A 20,332-nucleotide genomic window follows, 5' to 3' on the forward strand; every position below is an offset into this window, starting at 1 on the left:
GGGGTTTGGAAGGGTTTCTGGGGTGCGAGGCCCACCCTCGGCACCGATGGACACCAGCTTGACTCCCTTGCTGCAGATGAAATCCAGGGCCTTGTTCACATTGGCGATCTTGTGGAAACGCATTTGACCTTTGTCTGGCTTGGGAAGCCTTTCACTTGCACATCCACAAACAAACACGACATGGACCCATTAGTTTGCCAGCAGCATACCACCCTGCATACCACTGCTGGCTTGCTTCTGAAGCTATCAGGGTGGTCCTGGCGTCAGTCCCTGGATGGGAGACCAGGTGCTGCTGGAAGTTGGTGTTGGAGGGCCAGTAGGAAGCACTCTTTCCTCTGGTCCTAAACAAAGATCCAATGCCCCAGGGCAGGTGATTGGGACACTGCTCTGTGTAGGGTGCCGTCTTTCGGATGGGACGTTAAACGGGTGTCCTGACTCTCTGAGGTCATTAAAGATCCCATGGCACTTATCGTAAGAGTAGGGGTGTTAACCCCGGTGTCCTGGCTAAATTCCCAATCTGGCCCTCAACCATCACGGTCCACCTAATAATCCCCAGTTTACAATTGGCTCATTCATCCCCCTCCTCTCCCCTGTAACTATTCCCCAGGTCGTTGTTCTGCAAAATGAGAACGTGTTCTCAGTCAACTTACCTGGTAAAATAACGGTAAAAAAAAATAAAAAAAATAAGTTAGCATTAGGGAATGGCAATAGTGAACTGTACTTAGAATTTGACCATGCAGAAAAGAGAAAAGGGTGTCCAACTACCTGAGATGACTTCCAGCAGCAACATGAGTTTGAGTCCATTCCTGAAGTCCTCCTCAATGTTCTCAATCTGTGTACCCGCTTTACGCAAGTGAGAGTTGCACCAGGCYGTGAAGGTCTGCGAGAGAAAGAGCGTGTTACAATAATGCATAAAAATGATCCTAAAATYCGTGATGCGTCACTCATGAAACACCTTTAACATGATCTAGATCCATATGTTTTTCAGGGATTATCGGTCAATATATCTAGGTTACCACTGATCCTGCTTTGGTTAATACAAATTCTAGAAAACAATCAACTTGAAAGCTGCAGTACACAATGATCTCATGTCATCTACCACATCCACTGTATAACAGCTTGTGGAAAAACACCTTCCAGTATCATCATGTATGCAGCATTGGGTTTTCAAGCTACAACTAACTGTCTGAATAGTTAGTACAGTATCAAGACATAGGGTAAATGTTCATTTTTGAGTATGGTATTTACCTATTTTCAAATACTGTGAAATAGCTTTTACACATCATTTTGAAGAGAACGTAGTCATGGATACTCTTTTGAACATATTAGAATGTGATGCAGAAGCTGCAGAGGCAATACAAGGCAGGGAGAGGAGAGTCTGAGGGAAAGGACTGAACATGCAGAGAGGAGAGTCTGAGGGAAGGACTGAACATGCCAGAGAGAGGAGTCTGAGGGAAGGACTGAACCTGAGAGAGGAAGCTCTGAGGGAGGACTAACATGCAGAGAGGAGAAATCTGAGGGAAGGACTGAACCTAAGAGAGGACAGTCTGAGGAAGGACTCAACATGCAGGAGGAGAATTATGGAAGGACTGAACCTAAAGAGAGGACAGTCTGAGGGAAGGACTCAACATGCAGAGAGGAGAATCTGAGGGAAGGACTGAACATGCAGAGAGGAGAGTCTGAGGGAAGGAGAGATAGTGATAGGGAAAGAGGGAAAAATGGTTAGAAGAGGAGACTCTTCCGCAGCAGGTGCCTAACCCTCAAATCAACCTCTACTGCCATAGATGCCCAAATTTAGACTGGGTGGGGGGAGGGGGGACTAAGGATGAGAAAGGGGCTATATCGGGTAGCCATAGGACACCAGGGAACAGCCGACAGCAGAGCATTCCTGCAGCAAAAACTCTCAACCAACAATGTGTGGAAATGGAATGCTGGGAAAAGGAGAGGTGTGATTTTTTTTACCACTCTAGATGTTATTTTGGGATTTGGGATGGGATAATATCATACAATCAATCACCTTTTATCCTTCTTACTAAGAGAAAGGCAGTGACCACACTCGTAAAACCTCACTGTATTACCAGTGAATGAATAAAAATGAAATAACTTCATGTGTTAAACTGAGACTTGAGAATGATATATCAACTCATCCCATGATCGATCATAATGATCATCATAATGTTTTGTTTACTTTGTACATTGAATAACATAAAACTGGTGCTACAAAATGCCCAAGAACTCTGGAAAGAATGTTAATATGGAATGTATGTCTTGTGCATAACAGAGGTGAAGAGCATAACAGCAAGAATTCTTAGAGAAATTAACAAGTAACAGATTTAGACCAGAGGCATTCATACTGGTACAACAATGCCCTATCCCTACCTAAAAAATWGCTGAGAAAACTCAAGACAAAAGCATAACAAATGGTGAACTACTATTTTTCTGAGTAACTCATTTCCAAATATCTATTGCACATAAAGCCACAATAACCAACAAGACTTTGCCACAAAACTCATGTCTCAATGAACATTGTCTGAAGGTCAAACACTAACATTACATTAACTCACATAAGACAACGTCCCACGGCAGCACACAACATCATTCAGTAACTGAGTAACTCTTTCTCTAGATGAGAGTTACTGTATTAAACCACGATTATATTACTATCAGAACTAAGGTGTTAATACAACTTCCAAGCTAAAACATAATTTACAAAAAGACTAACCTCCACCTGAAACTACGCCTGTTGCTGTCACTGAGGACTATAGCTTCTTCAATGTATTAGCTCAAACCAGAGTGAACTACGAGACAAATACAGTGGCTATTATTATGGAGCCCTGTTGGCTTCAGGTTGTGTAGCAGGTCTGAAGCTAAAGTTGTGCCATCCTTCCACGTCTCATTTATCACTTGAATGTAAGGAAGCCTGGGAAACAGAGCTACGTTTGGGGGTTAAGGTCAGTGAGAGACTGTGGCCCAGAGCCTGGCACTCTCAGTTGGCTGTAGGAGACTGTGGGCTGGGCATGGGACTTCCAGGGGACTGTAGGAGACTGTGGGCTGGGCATGGGACTTCCAGGGGACTGTAGGAGACTGTGGGCTGTGCATGGGACTTCCAGGGGACTGTAGGAGACTGTGGGCTGGGCCTGGGACTTCCAGGGGACTGTAGGAGACTGTGGGCTGGGCCTGGGACTTCCAGTGGAACTGTAGGAGACTGTGGGCTGGGCCTGGGACTTCCAGGGGACTGTAGGAGACTGTGGGCTGGGCATGGGCCTTCCAGGGGGCTGTAGGAGACTGTAGGCTGGGCCTGGTACTTCAAGGGGACTGTAGGAGACTGTGGCCTGGGCATGGGACTTCAAGGGGACTGTAGGAGACTGTGGCCTGGGTCTGGGACTCCCAGAGGGTTGTGGGAGACTGTGGCCTGGGCTGGCACTCCCAGGGGGTTGTGGGAGACTTTGGGCCTGGGCTGGCACTCCTATGGGGGCTGTCCTGGCGCTGGGATTAGCACCCTCCACAGACACGAAGGACTGAGTCACTGGAACATCAGGCAGGAGCCCACCAGCTCTCTACTAACCATTGTTGTTAGTTGGCAAGAATGTGGGGCCTGTTCCCTTAACATAGTGGTATGGAACACGCAAGCCCAAGGGCTCAGACAGAGGAAATAGACAGGCATCTGCACGTGGACACACACACACAAGAAAATTGTGATTTATTCTTACATTTCAACCAAAACACTTTAACAATGTTTTKTATCATATAAAGAGCAACACAATATACTTTTGTGTCTGGCATTTAGCCAAATAAAACAGATGTCACCACATACATAAAATGCATAGCTCCCATCATGCAACAAATGTATGTACTGCGACCATTTCCATGACTACCAGTTACCTTTGAGTTGGTAGCATAGACTTCTATAACAAACAGTTGGTTGCCAGTCCCTTTCTGCTTGAATTGCTTTACTTGACACCCAGTGTCATAACACGTTTTGACACAGTCATAACCATGTCATAATCTGTCATAATAGCTGACATCACGTGTCATAACCTGTTATAATATGGTCATAACACTGTCATGACACATATTTACACCTGTRGTGACATATATGGAGTTATTTTATGGCTGGTTATGACACCTACATAAGAGTGTCAAAACCCACAAAACCTACCACACAAGGCAAAACATTCCATTACACCGTAGCCTATATCAATAGTATGCTTATGTTATARACATTTTTTATTTCATTTACCATATTATTCATTGTAATTGTGCACACATTGATTTCAGGAGGAGTCCAAGAAACCKTCGTTTTGACTGATGACTGATATAAAGACATGTATGTGATAGGCCTATCTGGCTTATATGATGGTCATAATGCTTCTTGAGAGTGTCATAAAGTCAATTTTTTTTGGTCCAAGTAAAGTGACATAGGATGGTCATAATGCTTGATGACAGTGTTATAAAGTGTAATTTCTACAAGTTATTTAAAATATTATGAAAACATTTTTTTTAAACATTCATTACAACAACAAAGCATTTAAGACAAACAAACTTTAAAACAAAAATAAATATCTTGGCAGGAAAAAACTAATGTMGGTTTTGACACTCTTATGTAGGTGTCATAACCAGCCATAAAATAACGCAATATACACTATTTATACAAACGTATGTGGACACCCCTTCAAAGTAGTGTATTCGGATATTTTAGCCACACCCGTTGCTGACAGGTGTATAAAACCGAGCACACCGCCATGCAATCTCCATAGACAAACATTGGCAGTAGAATGACCCGTACTGAAGAGATGAGTGACTTTCAATGTGGCACCGTCATAGGATGCCACCTTTCCAACAAGTCAGTTTGTCAAATTTCTTCCCTGCTAGAGCTGCCCCAGTCAACTGTAAGTGCTGTTACTGTGAAGTGGAAACGTCTAGGAGCAACAACGGCTCAGCCGCGAAGTGGTAGGCCACACAAGCTCACAGAACGGGGCCGCCGAGTGCTGAAGCATGTAGCGTGTAAAAATCGTCTGTCCTCGGTAGCAACACTCACTCCCGAGTTCCAAACTGCCTCTGGAAGCAATYTCAGCACAAGAACTGTTCGTAGGGAGCTTCATGAATTGGGTTTCCATGGCCGAGCAGCCGCACACAAGCCTAAGATCACCATGCGCAATGCCTAGCATCGGTTGGAGTGGTGTGAAGCTCACCGCCATTGGAGAACGCTACTTGCCCAAATGCATAGTGCCAACTGTAAAGTTTGGTGGAGAAGGAATAATGTTTTTCATGGTTCGTGCTAGGCCCCTTAGTTCCAATGAAGGGACATCTTAACGCTACAGCATACAATGACATTCTAGACGATTCTGTGCTTCCAACTTTGTGGCAACAGTTTGGGGAAAGCCCTTTCCTGTTTCAGCAAGACAATGCCCCCGTGCACAAAGCGAGGTCCATACAGAAATGGTTTGTCAAGACAATGTAGAAGAACCTGACTGGCCAAAACAGAACCCTGACCTCAACCCCATCGAACATCTTTGGGATGAACGCCGACTGCGAGCCAGGCCTAATCAACTGACATCAGTGCCGAACCTCACTTATGCTCTTGTGGCTGAATGGAAGCAAGTCCCAGCAGCAATATTACAACATGTAGTGGAAAGCCTTCACAGAAGAGTGGAGCAGAAAAGAGGGGACCAACTCCATAATAATGCCCATGACTTTGGAATTAGATGTTTGACAAGCAGGTGTCCATATACCCTACATGACCAAAAGTATGTCACAACAGGTGTAAATATTTTTTTATTTTATCTTTAATTAACTAGGCAAGTCAGTTAAGAACAAATTCTTATTTTCAATGACGGCCTTGTTCAGGGGCAGAACGACAGATRTTTACCTTGTCAGCTCGGGGATTTGATCTTGCAACCTTTCGGTTACAAGTCCAACGCTCTAACCACTAGGCTACCTGCCACCCCAAATATATGGGTCATGACAGTGTTATGACCATACTATGACAGGTTATGACAAGTTATTTAAGCTGTTATGACCATAACATGTTATGACACTGGGTGTCAAGTAAAGCTTTACTGCTACAGTAGCACTAATCAAGACTCCATTATTTTGGTATTTTATTAGGATCCCCATTAGGGAAAGGGGGATACTTAGTCAGTTGTCCTACTGAACATATTCAACTGAATTGTGTCTTCTGCATTTAACCCAACCCCTCTGGATCAGAGCTGTTGGGGGGGGGGGCTGCCTTAATCGATATCCACATCTTCGGCGCATAATACAGAACATTAATAGACAACAGCCCAGCTTGCTCTCTCTCCTGACAGATTCAGCCGCGATAATTCCCTGATCTCCAAAACCTACGATTTGTACCTTCATTTAAGATTGCTAATCTTTCAGCATGTAGGTGCAGATGGAAACCCCTTAAACTGCTTGTATTAAAGTATTGAATGACTTCACGGTCGCAGTTTTAGTTAACATTAGGAGAAAATGGATGGATAGGATAGGTCAAACAGGTGATGCAAAATACACCTGCTGTTTTTAATAAGTTAATAATGCATAACGTTTACCATAGGAAGTTGTATTTGGAGTATGTAGCTGTAATTCATTGCTAACCAGGCTTTAGTTCATTGCTAGTGGTGGTGCAACTAGTTCAGGACCACCTGCATTCAGTCATACTGTATTAGGGTGTTAACGTTTTCAATGACTATGCAGTGGAGGCATGGATGGCCAATGGATAACTACGCAATAAGACGTTGAGATGTTTTACAGGCTGGTATTTTAGCACAGCAATTAGTGGACTAGAATACACACATCACACTGGTTCATGTGCTGGAAAAGAATCAAAGTGTTAGAAACATGACACAAACATTTAAGATGTTGTGGTTTCATCACTCACTTAGTCTGACAAACATCCATACAGCAAACTGTGTCCAGAGATGCTTAAGTGGGAACAATACATTACAATCCACCAACCCCTCTGTGAAGTTGAGCATGTCACCTGTGAGCCGGATGCATGTGGCCAGGTGTAAAACTGGTCCCGTTCCTGGACAGCTGCATCCAACAATCTAACTAGCAACTAATGGAGGCCAACAGAGACCTAACAGATGGTAGACAAACACACAGACAGTRCTGCAGCTGTCAGGATCCAGAGACCACAGGCAGGATCAGACAGCCCTCCATAAACATTGACTAGGCCTAATCCCTGGACTACACCACTGAGCCAGGGGAACACCCAACTACGTGTTACATCATCAAACATAAGTCTAAAATAGATAAACGTGTAGATCTACAGTACATACATAGTGGAGTGGGCTCCGACAGGTAAATAAATAATGCCCAGAATTATTTTACAGGTAAATACCACGCAAATACCATTGCAAAAGTTGACCATACTCAATGCAATGAATTCTCAAAAGCCACAAAATAGGGGGCCCTAYGTGTTTACTACGTGCAGTGTAACAGTCTCTGACGATCATAGCTGATTTGGTTCTGGGTGCTGAGATTAATGCATTTCTATCCGAGCATCCTGACTATACAACTGGCAGCAACAACAAACAAGGATATTATAAGGCCCTCTGTGACAAGAATTTCCCTTGGCTTATGTGGAGTAAGCTAGTAAGCACATTTGTTCTTGAGTGTTTGGCAAACACCGTCACTTAGTACTTGAAGAGGAACTTCTAGTCTTTCTGGTCAGATGCCTGCACTCCAAAATCAGGAATTCAGGCAGCTGTTCTAGAGTATTAAAGCCATATTTGTTGTCATACCGACAAATGAGAAAAAAAAAGATTTAAAAAAACGGTAAGAATCTAGAGGTTATTACCTCAAAAGATTTAAGGCCCTTATTGGATAAGACTAGTCTACCATGGTGTACTCTCATAAAACCCCAGAGAACAATGAAGAGGCAAAACACTTGCAGTAGCAGTGGGATTGATGGGCTGTAGGAATATGATATAGGGGGTGTGGTGGGCGGGTTAAGCATGTATAGTTCATTAGTCTATTTGGGGAAAGCTATGATCCCTTATTGATGTCACTTGTTAAATCCACTTCAATCAGTGTAGATAAACGTGAGGAGACAGGTTAAGGATTTTTAAGCCTTGAGACAATTGAGACATGGATTGTGTGTGTGAACTCAGAGGGGGATAGGGCAAGACAAAATATTTAAGTGCCTTTGAATGGGGTATGGTAGTAGGTGCCAAGCGCACTGGTTTGAGTGTGTCAAGAATTGCAAGAACTGCAAGTTTTCCGTGTATCAAGAATGGTCCACCACCCAAAGGACATCCAGCCAACTTGACACAACTGTGGAAAGCATTGAAGTCCACATGGGTCAGAATCCCTGAGGACAGCTTTCAACACCTTGTAGAGTCCATACCCCCAGTAGTTCAGTTGCTAGAGTACGCGCTTGCAATGCCAAGCTAGTGTATTCGATTCCCGGTAACACTTAAAATGTATACATTACTAAGTTGCTTTGAATAAAAGTGTCTGGTAAATGGCATATRATGTATATATTAGTAAAGCAATATGGCACATCGGGGGTTTGTGGTATATGGCCAATATCCCAGGCTCAGGGCTGTTCTTATGCACGACGCAACATGGCGGGCTAAGATACAGCCCTTAGTCGTGCTATATTGGCCATATACCACAAACCCCCGATGTGCCATATTGCTAACTAGTTCCAAACGTAATTAGAGCAGTAAAAATAAGTTGTCATACCCTTGGTATATGGTCTGATATGCCACGGCTTTCAGCCAATCAGCATTCAGGCTTCGAACAGTTATAGATCATATATATTGTGGAAGGACCACCAGAGGGCAGGTGGGGCATCACGGATGGTAGCCCAACAAGGCATGGGAAGAAACGGTAACCAGGGCAATGAAGCACAGCTGAAACACTGACTAAGAGATATTTCCTTCCCCTATAAGAAGAGCATGGAACCACACAGGACGGGGGGAAAACTAACTTGAAGATGCCACCGAGAGAGAGGAGCTATTCTTGAAGAACCATTAAAGACGCTGACAATCCAGGTTTACTTTTTGTTATAGTTTAAAAGACAAATCATATTGGTTCCTGTTTAACTGAACGAGAAGAGATTTCATTATTATGTTGAGGTTTGTGTTGACAAAATCCTCAATATAGAATTGTGTTCAACAAGAAAACCTACTCCTAGCCTCGTTATGTTCCACTTCCAGCCTAGAACCCCATTATAATCTACGCTCACTAATATATATAATTGAGGATGTTCTGGATGGCAAAGGGGGTAAGTGCAATCTCAATATTAGGAAAGTGTTCCTAATGATTTGTCCACTCAGTGTATATCCAGAGGGTATATACAGTGGGAGAACAAGTATTTGATACACTGACGATTTAGCAGGTTTTCCTACTTAGAAGCATGTAGAGGTCTGTCATTTTTTATTCATAGGTACACTTCAACTGTGAGAGACGGAATCTAAAACAAAATCCAGAAAATCACATTGTATGATTTTTAAGTAATTAATTTGCATTTTTGCATGACAATAAGTATTTGATCACCTACCAACCAGTAGAGATTCCCAGCTCTCACAGACCTTTAGTTTTTCTTTAGAAAGCCCTCCTGTTCTCCACTCATTACCTGTCATTAACTGCACCTGTTTGAACTCGTTACCTGTATAAGAACCTGTCCACACACTCAATCAAAACAGACTCCAACCTCTCCACAATGGCCAGACCAGAGAGTGTGTGTAGACATCAGGGAAAAAATTTAGACCTGCACAAGGCTGGGATGGGCTACAGACAATAGACAAGCAGCTTAGTGAGAAGTCAACAACTGTTGGCGCCATTATTGAAAATGAAGAAGTTCAAGATGACGGTCAATCACCCTCGGTTGGCTCCATGCAAGATCTCACCTCGTGGGCATTCAATGATCCATGAGGAAGGTGAGGGATCATCCCAGAACTACACGGCAGGACCTGGTCAATGACCTGAAGAGAGCTGGGACCACAGTCTCAAAGAAAACCATTAGTAACACACTACGCCGTCATGGATTAAAATCCTGCAGCGCACGCAAGGTCCCTCGCAGACAGCGCATGTCCAGGCCCGTCTGAAGTTTGCCAATGACCATCTGGATGATCCAGAGGGAATGGGAGAAGGTCATGTGGTCTGATGAGACAAAAATAGAGCTTTTTGGTCTAAACTCCACTCGCCGTGTGTGGAGGAAGAAGAAGGATGAGTACAACCCCAAGAACACCATCCAACCGTGGAAGCATTGAGGTGGAAACATCATTCTTTGGGGATGTTTTCTGCAAAGGGGACAGGACAACTGCACCGTATTGATGGGAGGATGGATGGGGCCATGTATCGTGAGATCTTGGCCAACAACCTCCTTCCCTCAGTAGAGCATTGAAGATGGGTCGTGGCTGGGTCTTCCAGCATGACAACGACCTGAAACACTCAGCCAGGGCAACTAAGGAGTGGCTCCGTAAGAAGCATCTCAAGGTCCTAGAGTGGCCTAACCAGTCTCCAGACCTGAACCCGATAGAAAATCTTTGGGGAGCTGAAAGTCCGTATTGCCCAGCGACAGCCCCAAACCTGAAGGATCTGGAGAAGTTCTGTATGGAGGAGTGGGCCAAAATCCCTGCTGCAGTGTGTGCAAACCTGGTCAAGAACTACAGGAAACGTATGATCTCTGTAATTGCAAACAAAAGTTTCTGTACCAATATTAAGTTCTGCTTTTCTGATGTATCAAATACTTATGTCATGCAATAAAATGCAAATTAATTACTTAAATTATACAATGTGATTTTCTGGATTTTTGTTTTAGATTCCGTCTCTCACAGTTGAAGTGTACCTATGATAAAAATTACAGACCTCTACATGCTTTGTAAGTAGGAAAACCTGCAAAATCGGCAGTGTTTCAAATACTTGTTCTCCCCACTGTATATATCCTGCAGGCTACATAGGTACCAATCCTTAATTTTGTAAATAGTAACGCCATACAAAATTTGTGGGCCATATACTTGTGGGCCAAATCACCTTGCGCTGCTGTTTCTCCCATGCGGGGTCCAATAGAAGGTCCCTGTCCSAATCATCCTCTTGGTTCATGTAGACCTGCTCCGAGTCCGAAGTCATCATGTAGGGACCATATTGCACCTGCGTTTCAATTGATGTCATTTCGATGTCTCCTTTGGGAGATGCTTATCCCCTCGACCTACTCAATTTAATTTGCACTTTTCAATTAAACATACACGCCCTGAGCCGTCAACTCTTAAGCCCGCAAAATTGTAGGAACACTGGTGCTCCCACCGCACGAAGTAGACTGCGCTCAAACCCCTGGTCAAAGCGGACACACGTAACAGCATCCCGTTACATATGACTGGCTTGACCTGGGGCTATAAGTGACACTAAAAACACACGGCAGAACTAGTGGATATGCATGTATGCCTCTTGCAGATGCATCGATCTAGAATGCAAGAGTTCTCATCTACAGATCAATAAGGGTCACAAACAAACATGTGTAAGATATACATTCCAATCAAGTCCTTGATACGTTGCCAGCCATTTTTGACAGGTCTTGGTGGGCACTGCCACTAACCAGAGGTCGCAGGTTCAGGATATGTGACAAATGATCAAAATCAATGTGAAAGGCTTCATTCCACATAATGCAGAGCATTGTGTCATACTTCTTAGTTCAGTAAACATGTCCCTTCATGCCCATAAAAAAAGTAGGCTATCCAAAACAAATGAGTTGTTTCAATGTCATTTATTGAGACTTACAAAGAACAACGTGTCTTAATTGAAATGAATTTGACAGCTACAAATTAAAACAAATTCTCAATTAAGCATCAGGTGATTCATTTCTATATATCTTTCAATAAATGGTTCTGCAATCAGCAACCTGTCTTTCATTTTCTGTAATGGACAAATAACAGTAATCTACAGATGTACAGTATTTTCCCTGATTTCTCATAAAGCTTGGTCTTACATATAGTTTTCAGTCCTAATCCACATGCGTTCAAACAAGTCTCTGTAAAAATGTTGTCAGGAATTCCAATGGACGAAAAATTGGGAAACTGGAGGAAAAACTGTTTCGGGGGGTGATATGATTAGTGCCAATTTGAAACTATAACGTGACAGAGAGGTAAGGAAACTTTGATTGAAACCGTGCACAGTGTATCGTAGGCCAATATAGTCCAGCTCTCATTCATTGAGGGAGGCCACTGAAGTCCTCAATAAACACAGCAATACAAACTTAACAAAAATATATGGTGGAATTTTGATGTTTGGCTGCATTTACACAGGCAGCCAAATTCTGATCTTCTGCCCAATTATTGGCAAAAGATCTAATCTGATTGGCAAAAGCCCAATTACTGGCAAAAGATCCGAATTGGGCTGCCTGTGTAAAAATAGCCTAATATATCTTAAATCAACCATATGATTACAATAAGGTTCCCAATCAATGTTTGCAAATTGTAATCAGACAATTTAACAAGGTGATTAGGATATGTAGAATTTACTTAACAAACTAGAKAGGGAACGTAGAATACTGAATGTTGTCCTCTTGACATCCATATCTTCTAAGCTAACGCAGCTGTGGAATGTTCTCTAGGTGACGGTGTTGTAGGCCTGTAGATATACTGGTTATGGGATCAGAGTGAGAGGGTTGGGCGTTGTGCTGCAGATTGAAGGGGGGGGATAGGTGAATTTGAGCGGGGCAGTGGTGCATTGGTTACTCACCCAGCATGCGTGGGACAGAGGTCGATAGCCCTACCTCCCTCCCTCCGTTCATCTGGCCTTTTGCGTACCACTGCGTCCTTAGCCGTTCAAAGCACAGCTGGAACGCCTCAGTTTTGAGCGTGAATGCACATCTTGTCTCACTGGAAATACCTCAGAAAAATATGCCACAACACAAGCATACGCAACAACTCCAGCATTCCCCAATCTGATCACCCTCAATTACAATAACATAAGTTTCTTAAATCTGTTTTGAGTACAGGTTTAAAACACATTTCTGTGATTAATTGAAGATTAATTTAATGACATACAGTGTGATTCATTTCAATTTGGCAAAATTATTCCTTTAAAAACATCAATAGAATCAAAGAAAATAAGAAATCCATGACTACTGTTGATGGGGGTCGTCTAATTTTGGAAAGGAAGATGGTATCAGATAGAGCCATGACTGGACTATTTTACAGGCACATCCAGCYTCAACCCAGATCAGTTGGCTCTGCAAAAGACAAAATAGTGTATGTGCCTTGTGGAGATTACCCTTATCAACCATACTAGTAGCAGTACTACCACTACAATGAGGGGAGTGTGGCCTCACTAACCCATTGGACATGCCCAGACATTCAGGCCCTGGGTTCTTGTGAACTGGTTGTCTTGTGATAGTTTGTTGGGCTTCCAGCATCACAGACCTCAAATAAGTAATAAAATGGGGTGCCTCGTTGTGAAGGAGGAGGAGTGGGGTCAATGAGGGAAGTGTATGGTCGAAGTGCAGGCGTGGTCGGGGGCAGAGGGCTTTACCTTTGTGGGGACTGCGTCCACGGCATTGCGCGACTAATTTTCTTCCCCCGTCACACACAACATGGCGTCCAGGGACCCAGGAGCCATTTTAGCTGTAATAATTAGCGAGAAGGGAAAACGTAGCTGGAAGAGCAATAACAGTAACAATGTCATGCACTACAGTTTTAAAACATCACAGAAAGCCATATCAAGGAATATACGTGCAATAAGCAGGTGCATGTTATCATGGTAACCAGAAAGAATGAGATAACGATTGAAATTTTTCCTATCAGAAATGAAAACCAATCCATAACCAACTGTAGTCTACAGCTCACTTCTACATCCAAATACTGTGACGCAGCAAGGCTACAAACATTTCTCATTCTAATGATAGGATRGCCTTCAACTGTTCTTGACACCCACGGCGACAAACTCGAACAAACATTGCCATGAGGTTTGTCGCATGTTCTGAGGTAGGTGTAATGAAGACCAAGGCTGAGACCAAGTAGTAGAGACCCATTGAGAACGGTTTGAAATGATCTTGTCATAGCTCATAGGATAATCTTTGTTTAAAGTGTTTCCCTTCAGATGTGAAAGGRTGAAATAATTTGTAAATCCTTTGAAAAAAAACATGGAAACGATTTAATATCATGTTTAATCGCATGTCTAATAATTAACCCGATAGGGAAAACATTTCCTATTTTAAATTATAAAAAAATACAGCCGTATGTTGTTTTATTCTCAAACCAAATCACTCCTACTTTTATTACTTAAGCTTGAGGCTTAAGGTTTCAATAGGTTACATACTGAATAATAGAAACCAATACGTTTCCATCAAACCTGGAGAGCCTAATGGCTCCATTTAAGACAATTAATGAATTTGATGGTCCAATTGAAGTAAATACTCTCACAGAATATTATGATCAGGATCMCACAGGAAGTTCACTTAAACCAAAAGAAAACAAAGAAAAGGAAAATGTTTGTCCTGTACAAGGTCAAACCACACAATGTACTGTGTGTGAAAAGCCCACTAGTTTTTGTCCTTTTGAGAAAAGGTGAGGCCCAAAATGGCAGTTGATTACCATCAGATCCTGAAAGGCATGCTTAAAGGAAGCCCTCTGCATGCACTTGCCACCAGCAGGGCTTTCCACATTTCCATTTTACATTTAAACCAGAGGTGAAACCAGTTAAGTTACTAGGCTAGTATTCATGGTATAATAATAGAAAGCATTCATGCATCACTGTCTGCAAATAAAAAAACGAGTTCCCCAGAAAATGRGAGTTTAAAGCTAGCCTGTCTAATCTTAAAGTGGTTTGCTTAGTTGGATTTCTATCTGATACATTTGATCAGTTCCAACGGGAGGTCATGTGAGACGTGGGGAGGGACTACATTCCCAGAGGCCAGAGAAAAGTGAGTTTTGCTTATCACTCCAGCAGAGACGTGTAATGTTGTTGCAGCAAAGCGCCTGGGTCTCGCTCCCAAAGCCCCAGACATTATGGAGAGAAAGTTTGATGACTGAGATGTGAATGTGTATTCCTGTGATTGTTATAAAAAGTGAAGGCATCATGCTTAAATTGATCCCCTAGAATGTTTACAAGTGTCCACACATACAGTCACACTGGTCCTCATGTCCAATTTAGCCTATATGTAAAGATACTTTGCCCCTTGCTTTCCATTTACATTTTTTTCTCTTTTTTTTTTTTTTTTTAAACACAAGCTCTAAAACCTATAACCATTTTATTAACCAAAGATCTACATATGCTGGAACATATTGGAACAGTGACTTTTCATATCAAGGTCTTCGATGAAGGCAATATAAATTTAAAAAACGAAATCTGGCCAATGGAAAAATTAAGATCWAAACTATATACACTACATGGCCAAAAGTATGTGGTATGCTCGCCAAACATCTTATTCCAAAATCATGGGTATTAATATGGACTTGGTCCCCCCTTTGCTGCTATAARAGCCTCCACTCTTCTGGGAAYGATTTCCAGTAGATGTTGCTTCTATTCAGCCACAAGACATTAGTGAGGTCAGGCACTGATTTGGGCGATTAGGCCAACATCCCAAAGGGATGGGTTAAGGTCAGGGCTCTGTGCGGGCCAAGTTCTTCCATACCGTTCTCGACAAACCATTACTGTATGAACGTTGCTTTGTGCACAGGGAGCTTTGTCATGCTGAAACAGGAAAAGGCCTTCCCCAAACTTTTACCACAAAGTTGGAACCACAGAATCATCTAGAATGTCATTGTATGCTGTAGCGTTAAGATGTCACTGGAACTAAYGGACCTAGCCGGAACCATGAAAAACAGCCCCAGACTATTATTCSTCCTCCATCATTTGAGTAGGTAGCGTCTCCTGGCATCGGCCAAACCCAAATTTGTCCGTCGGACTGCCAGATGGTGAAGCCTGATWCATKACTCCAGACSTGTTTCCACTGCTCCAGAGTCRAATGGCGGTGAGCMTTACACCACTCAATCCAACGCTTGGAATTGCGCATGGTGATCTTATGCTTGCGTGCGGCTGCTCGGCCATGGAAACCCATTTCATGAAGCTCCTGAAGAAACAGTTATTGTGCTGACGTTGCTTCCTGAGGCAGTTTGGAACTCGTAGTGGGTGTAGCAACCGAGGACAGATGATTTTTACGCGCTTRAGCACTCGGCGGTCCRYTTCTGTGAGCTTGTGTGGACTACCACTTRGTGACTGAGCCGTTGTGTGCGCTATTTTATACACCTGTCCACAATGGGTGTGGCTAAAATAACTGACTCCACTAATTGAAGGGCTGTCCARATACTTTTGGCCATGTAGTGTATGTGAACTAATGGCTAATTTGGATGAGCTAAAGTCACCTTGAGGACAGAGGCAAGGCTCTGATTTTAAAAATGCATGGATCGATTTGGGTGCTTCCTTCATTGCTCAAAAATACACATTTATTTTACACAATATATTTCAACTAGGCTTTTAACAAGGCACTCCTCTGGTATGGATTAATATTCTCGCATATTTGACAGTTTATGGGACGGGGATGTGTAAGGAAGAGCTGTCATTACAGAGCCCCCAGTACGGATCACAACCATACACTTCCTTAAAACCATAACGACTTCACAATACAGATTACTGCATTATGGGGCAGCGTTCTTATCAAAGCAAAACCAGGCATACTATAAAGTGAAAAATCAACTAGTCAGAATTGTGTTTAGAAAAGAGAAGATGCAAAACAGGGGAATTATAAATGGGCAAACTTGCAGTGATGCACATTTGGACCACAACTACATCACTCAAAACCCACACATTCACACACACACACATTCACACTGCAATGTAAAGGGTTATCGGTGCTCTGGCATGTGGGAGTAGTCAGGGCGGCGGAGGAGGGGCTCCTTGTGTGATGGAGGCGGTTCATACGCTCTAGCTGGGGCGTAGGTAGCAGGCGCTTCCAGGTTGTGGGCCTCCGTCGGGGGCGGGGCCTGCATGGGCATCTGGTAGTTGGGCATTGTGGGGGGCATCTGGGTCGGGGCTGGAGGAGGGTAGCCATATTGGTACTGCTGGTACTGTTGTTGGTACTGCTGGTACTGTTGGTACTGCTGGACCTGCTGATAGTACTCTGCATAGCATCTGAAGTTGAGAAAAGAGAAAGGCTGTTGAACATGTTTGATCTGCTTCAAAATAACAAAACTGCCCCAAACGTGCATCATGTACCTGGCAATGGGGTCTCTATCAGCAGCCGGGTCCTCTGGTCGGCCGGGTGGCGTTGGGAGGAGGGCGCGGCGTTTGGGGCGTGGCTGGGGGAAGGGCTGGGGCACAGGGTCAGGCAGCAGTGGGGTGGAGCGGCGTACTGGGCTGCGGTCCCTGTCCCCTGACTTAGTCCCCATCTGCTGCTCAGCTAGAACCTGCTGGCCCTGCTGGAAGAAGCGGGCCCGTGCTGCCTCAAAGATGGCCTGGGCAGTGGGTTCTGCACCCCCCATGGAGCCATAGGCTGAGCTGGCGTTGTAGAGGGCCGAGGCTCCACCGTAGGCCGGGTTGACAGCAGCCTGGGCTGACGGTGCCTCTCCAGCTGTGGGGTCGTACTGGTTACTGTAGCCTTCTGTGTCCGGTGTGGCTGAATTCTGATAGCTGGCTGCCTGGTTGGCTATAGAGTCGTATACCTGATCCGCTACAGAGCCGTACACCTGGCTGGCGAGGGCACCGTAGACCGCAGGGCTCACTGGAGTACCATCTGTGGCGCTGGCTGCCGTCATGCCCTTTAGRGCAGCGTACGTGGGATCAAAGCTTGTTGTGTTGTAGACAGAGTTGTGCAAGCTCTGCTGCACCTGAAGAGGCAGACCTGCTGCTGCAGCAACGGCAGCAGCCAGTACAGCAGCCTGACTCTGGTGGTGCTCCATATGAGGGTTGATGGAGGGGTTTTCAGTGGCATAGTGACTCATGACGGGGGCCTTTGCTGTAGTCGTGGTGGGATTACTGGGCTGCACATTGGAGAGCTCCACAGAGAGCGGTCGGCCTTTGAAGGTGGTCCCATGGAGAGCCTCAATAGCCTGCACTGCATCCTCCTTCCGCTCCATGTGTACAAAGGCATAGCCCGCAGAGGAGGAGAGCCTCGCTGTAACCAAGCACAGGATGACAAGACAGTCAGCTAATGAAAGTAACCACTAACCATGTTTACCATGCAACCATTCTGATGAGTAAAGTACAGGTTTGATAAAACTCACCATAGGCCTGATGGAAATGGCAAAATTGTCTTAACTTTCCTAAATGTTGACAAAACACGTTCGACAGGATTGTATAAAAACAATTTTATGGTGAAATATAATGCGATAAACTGTGGTGGATATGCTTTTTTTGCATAGTTGTTGCTAGAATAACCATCATATGGAAGTAAACTTGCACMTATGCTATGTTGTGCGGTCCTCCTACTACGAGGTGAAAAAAATGCAGTTTAGTAACAGATAAAATAAGTTATGATGAAGCTGATGAGCTTGATGCTTATTTCCAATACATTTCAAAAGGTCTAAATGTAGATGCTGGTGACAAAGTGATCAGTGCTTGGCTGTCGATTACATTTAATTGACCAATAAAAATGATCTTCCTCTTAGCCATAATCTCATGTACCCTGTGTGTTGTATCTGCCAGCTATAGGCTAGAGTGCACGTTCCACGACCACCATGGACAAATGTACTGTTTATCCCAAGAGTTTGTGCCAAAACCATTGACAGAGATAAGATACAGAACAAAGTGTTTATATYCATGATGTCATTACACACAGCTTTGTATCCTCAAAAGACCAATTTGATGAAAACACCCCTACCAGTATAATTTTAATACCAGTATTTGCTTTAAGATCTTTTGACAAGTGGATGGGGGGGGTAGAGACTCACCTTTGACCTTATCACACTCCAGAACTTTCCCAAAGGTCTGAAAGAGCTCTTGCAGGTCCTCAGCAGAACACATGGCACTGAGGTTCCCCACAAACACCTTGGTGGAATGCATGGGCCTTCCGCGGGACTCTTCAACCACCAGGTTGCGGCCACGGAACTCCCGTCCATTCAGTTCCCTTATGGCTAGATCAGCAGCACCATCTCCCTGGAGATGGATGAAGGCAAACTGCCTGAGTACACTGCAGGTGACCACCTGTCCATATGGCCCAAAGAGCTGTGTCAGGTCCTCCTGAGAGGTGTCCAAAGCCAGGTTCCCCACAAAGAGCTTTATAGCTTCGTTCTTATCCGTTGACTCCATGGTTGGGTACACCTGGGGAAGGAGCAGGGTGTCAGTGACCTAGCTAGCTAATTTAAGTTTATATTTTAGCCGATGACATAATTGTAAAGGGACGTCTAAGAAAAAACTGCATGCAACCACTATAGGCAAATCATGAATATAGTAGTTTAATAAAACGTGACATGTAACTAACAATAGTTTAACGCATAAAGCTAAAACTAGTCCATGATCAACATTAGAAAACCTAGCTAGCAAGCTAACGTTAGCTTCCCCCTCCCTTCTCGAGTCGAGGTGGCATCAATTCGGTGATGCTTGGCAACACCCGATCGGGAAACACGAGATGCTCATATAGTTACATGAAATTGCTGTACTATACAAACATTAGTTGGTCGAGGTGTGATCAGATTTATCCTGGCTCGCTAGCTGGCTAGCTAAATGATAAATTCGGCGCGGATTAGAGTTAGCTTACTGGCTAGCTAAACTAGCCATTTTGCGGTGTTGAAAAATATTGTTCAGAAGCAGTTTAACTAATTACATCTATTTGCAACTATTTAGAGCATTATGCACATTTTTATATCACATTGTGCATTCATAAAAGTTGCCGAGTTAAACAAAAATTACTAAAGTTTACACAGACAAAAAATAAGCACACTGTGCATCCATCTTACCTAACGCGGTGCAATATTTCCAATGACCACCTCCGGTTCCGATCTTTGAGAGAGTGACGTATGATATTTTCAACAAATCACTAGAGCAGAAGTCTGGTTACACGTAAACGTTCATGGTAGGCGTATTACACGATGTCGGCTACAATCTTTTTCTACAATGTAAATGACCATGTTGTTTGAGTGACGTGTACAAGGCTACCACTGAGTGTTACAACCATAGTGATCCTTGTATTCGAATTCCTAATGTTATGCTTTCAACCATTACTTCTTGTTGTTGCATTTGCCTGGTAAATGATGTCAATTCTTGTCTCTAAAGTATCAAATTAAACAGACATTTACATTTCAATAAATAGGCTGTGTATGTCTGTATAATATGTTAATAATTGCAACCTAATTTGGTTGCAATGGTGGTGAACACTCGGACGTTTAAAAATAATTGATGCAGATTAATTGTCTAGCCCTCCACAAAGTACAGATAGATTGTAATTGTT

The 20,332-nt window shown here is 43.6% G+C and overlaps 1 protein-coding gene and 1 pseudogene across 1 annotated transcript; both read right to left on the reverse strand.

Moving 5' to 3' along the window:
• Nucleotides 1–11,139, reverse strand: part of LOC111963724 (alpha-actinin-3-like) — a 27,668-nt pseudogene extending 16,529 nt beyond the window's left edge.
• Nucleotides 11,140–14,097: 2,958 nt separating this feature from the next.
• Nucleotides 14,098–19,943, reverse strand: rbm14a (RNA binding motif protein 14a). Its single transcript, XM_023988217.2, has 4 exons — nt 19,842–19,943; nt 18,837–19,206; nt 17,164–18,061; nt 14,098–17,079 (listed from the first exon to the last, which is right to left on the reverse strand). The coding sequence occupies exons 2-4, from the start codon at nt 19,192–19,194 to the stop codon at nt 16,794–16,796; spliced, it is 1,542 nt and encodes a 513-aa protein (XP_023843985.1). The 5' UTR covers nt 19,195–19,206; nt 19,842–19,943; the 3' UTR covers nt 14,098–16,793.
• Between the last annotated feature and the right edge of the window lie 389 nt (nt 19,944–20,332).

Source organism: Salvelinus sp. IW2-2015, linkage group LG5 (genome assembly GCF_002910315.2).
Source record: "Salvelinus sp. IW2-2015 linkage group LG5, ASM291031v2, whole genome shotgun sequence".
NCBI classification, from domain to species: Eukaryota; Metazoa; Chordata; class Actinopteri; order Salmoniformes; family Salmonidae; genus Salvelinus; species Salvelinus sp. IW2-2015.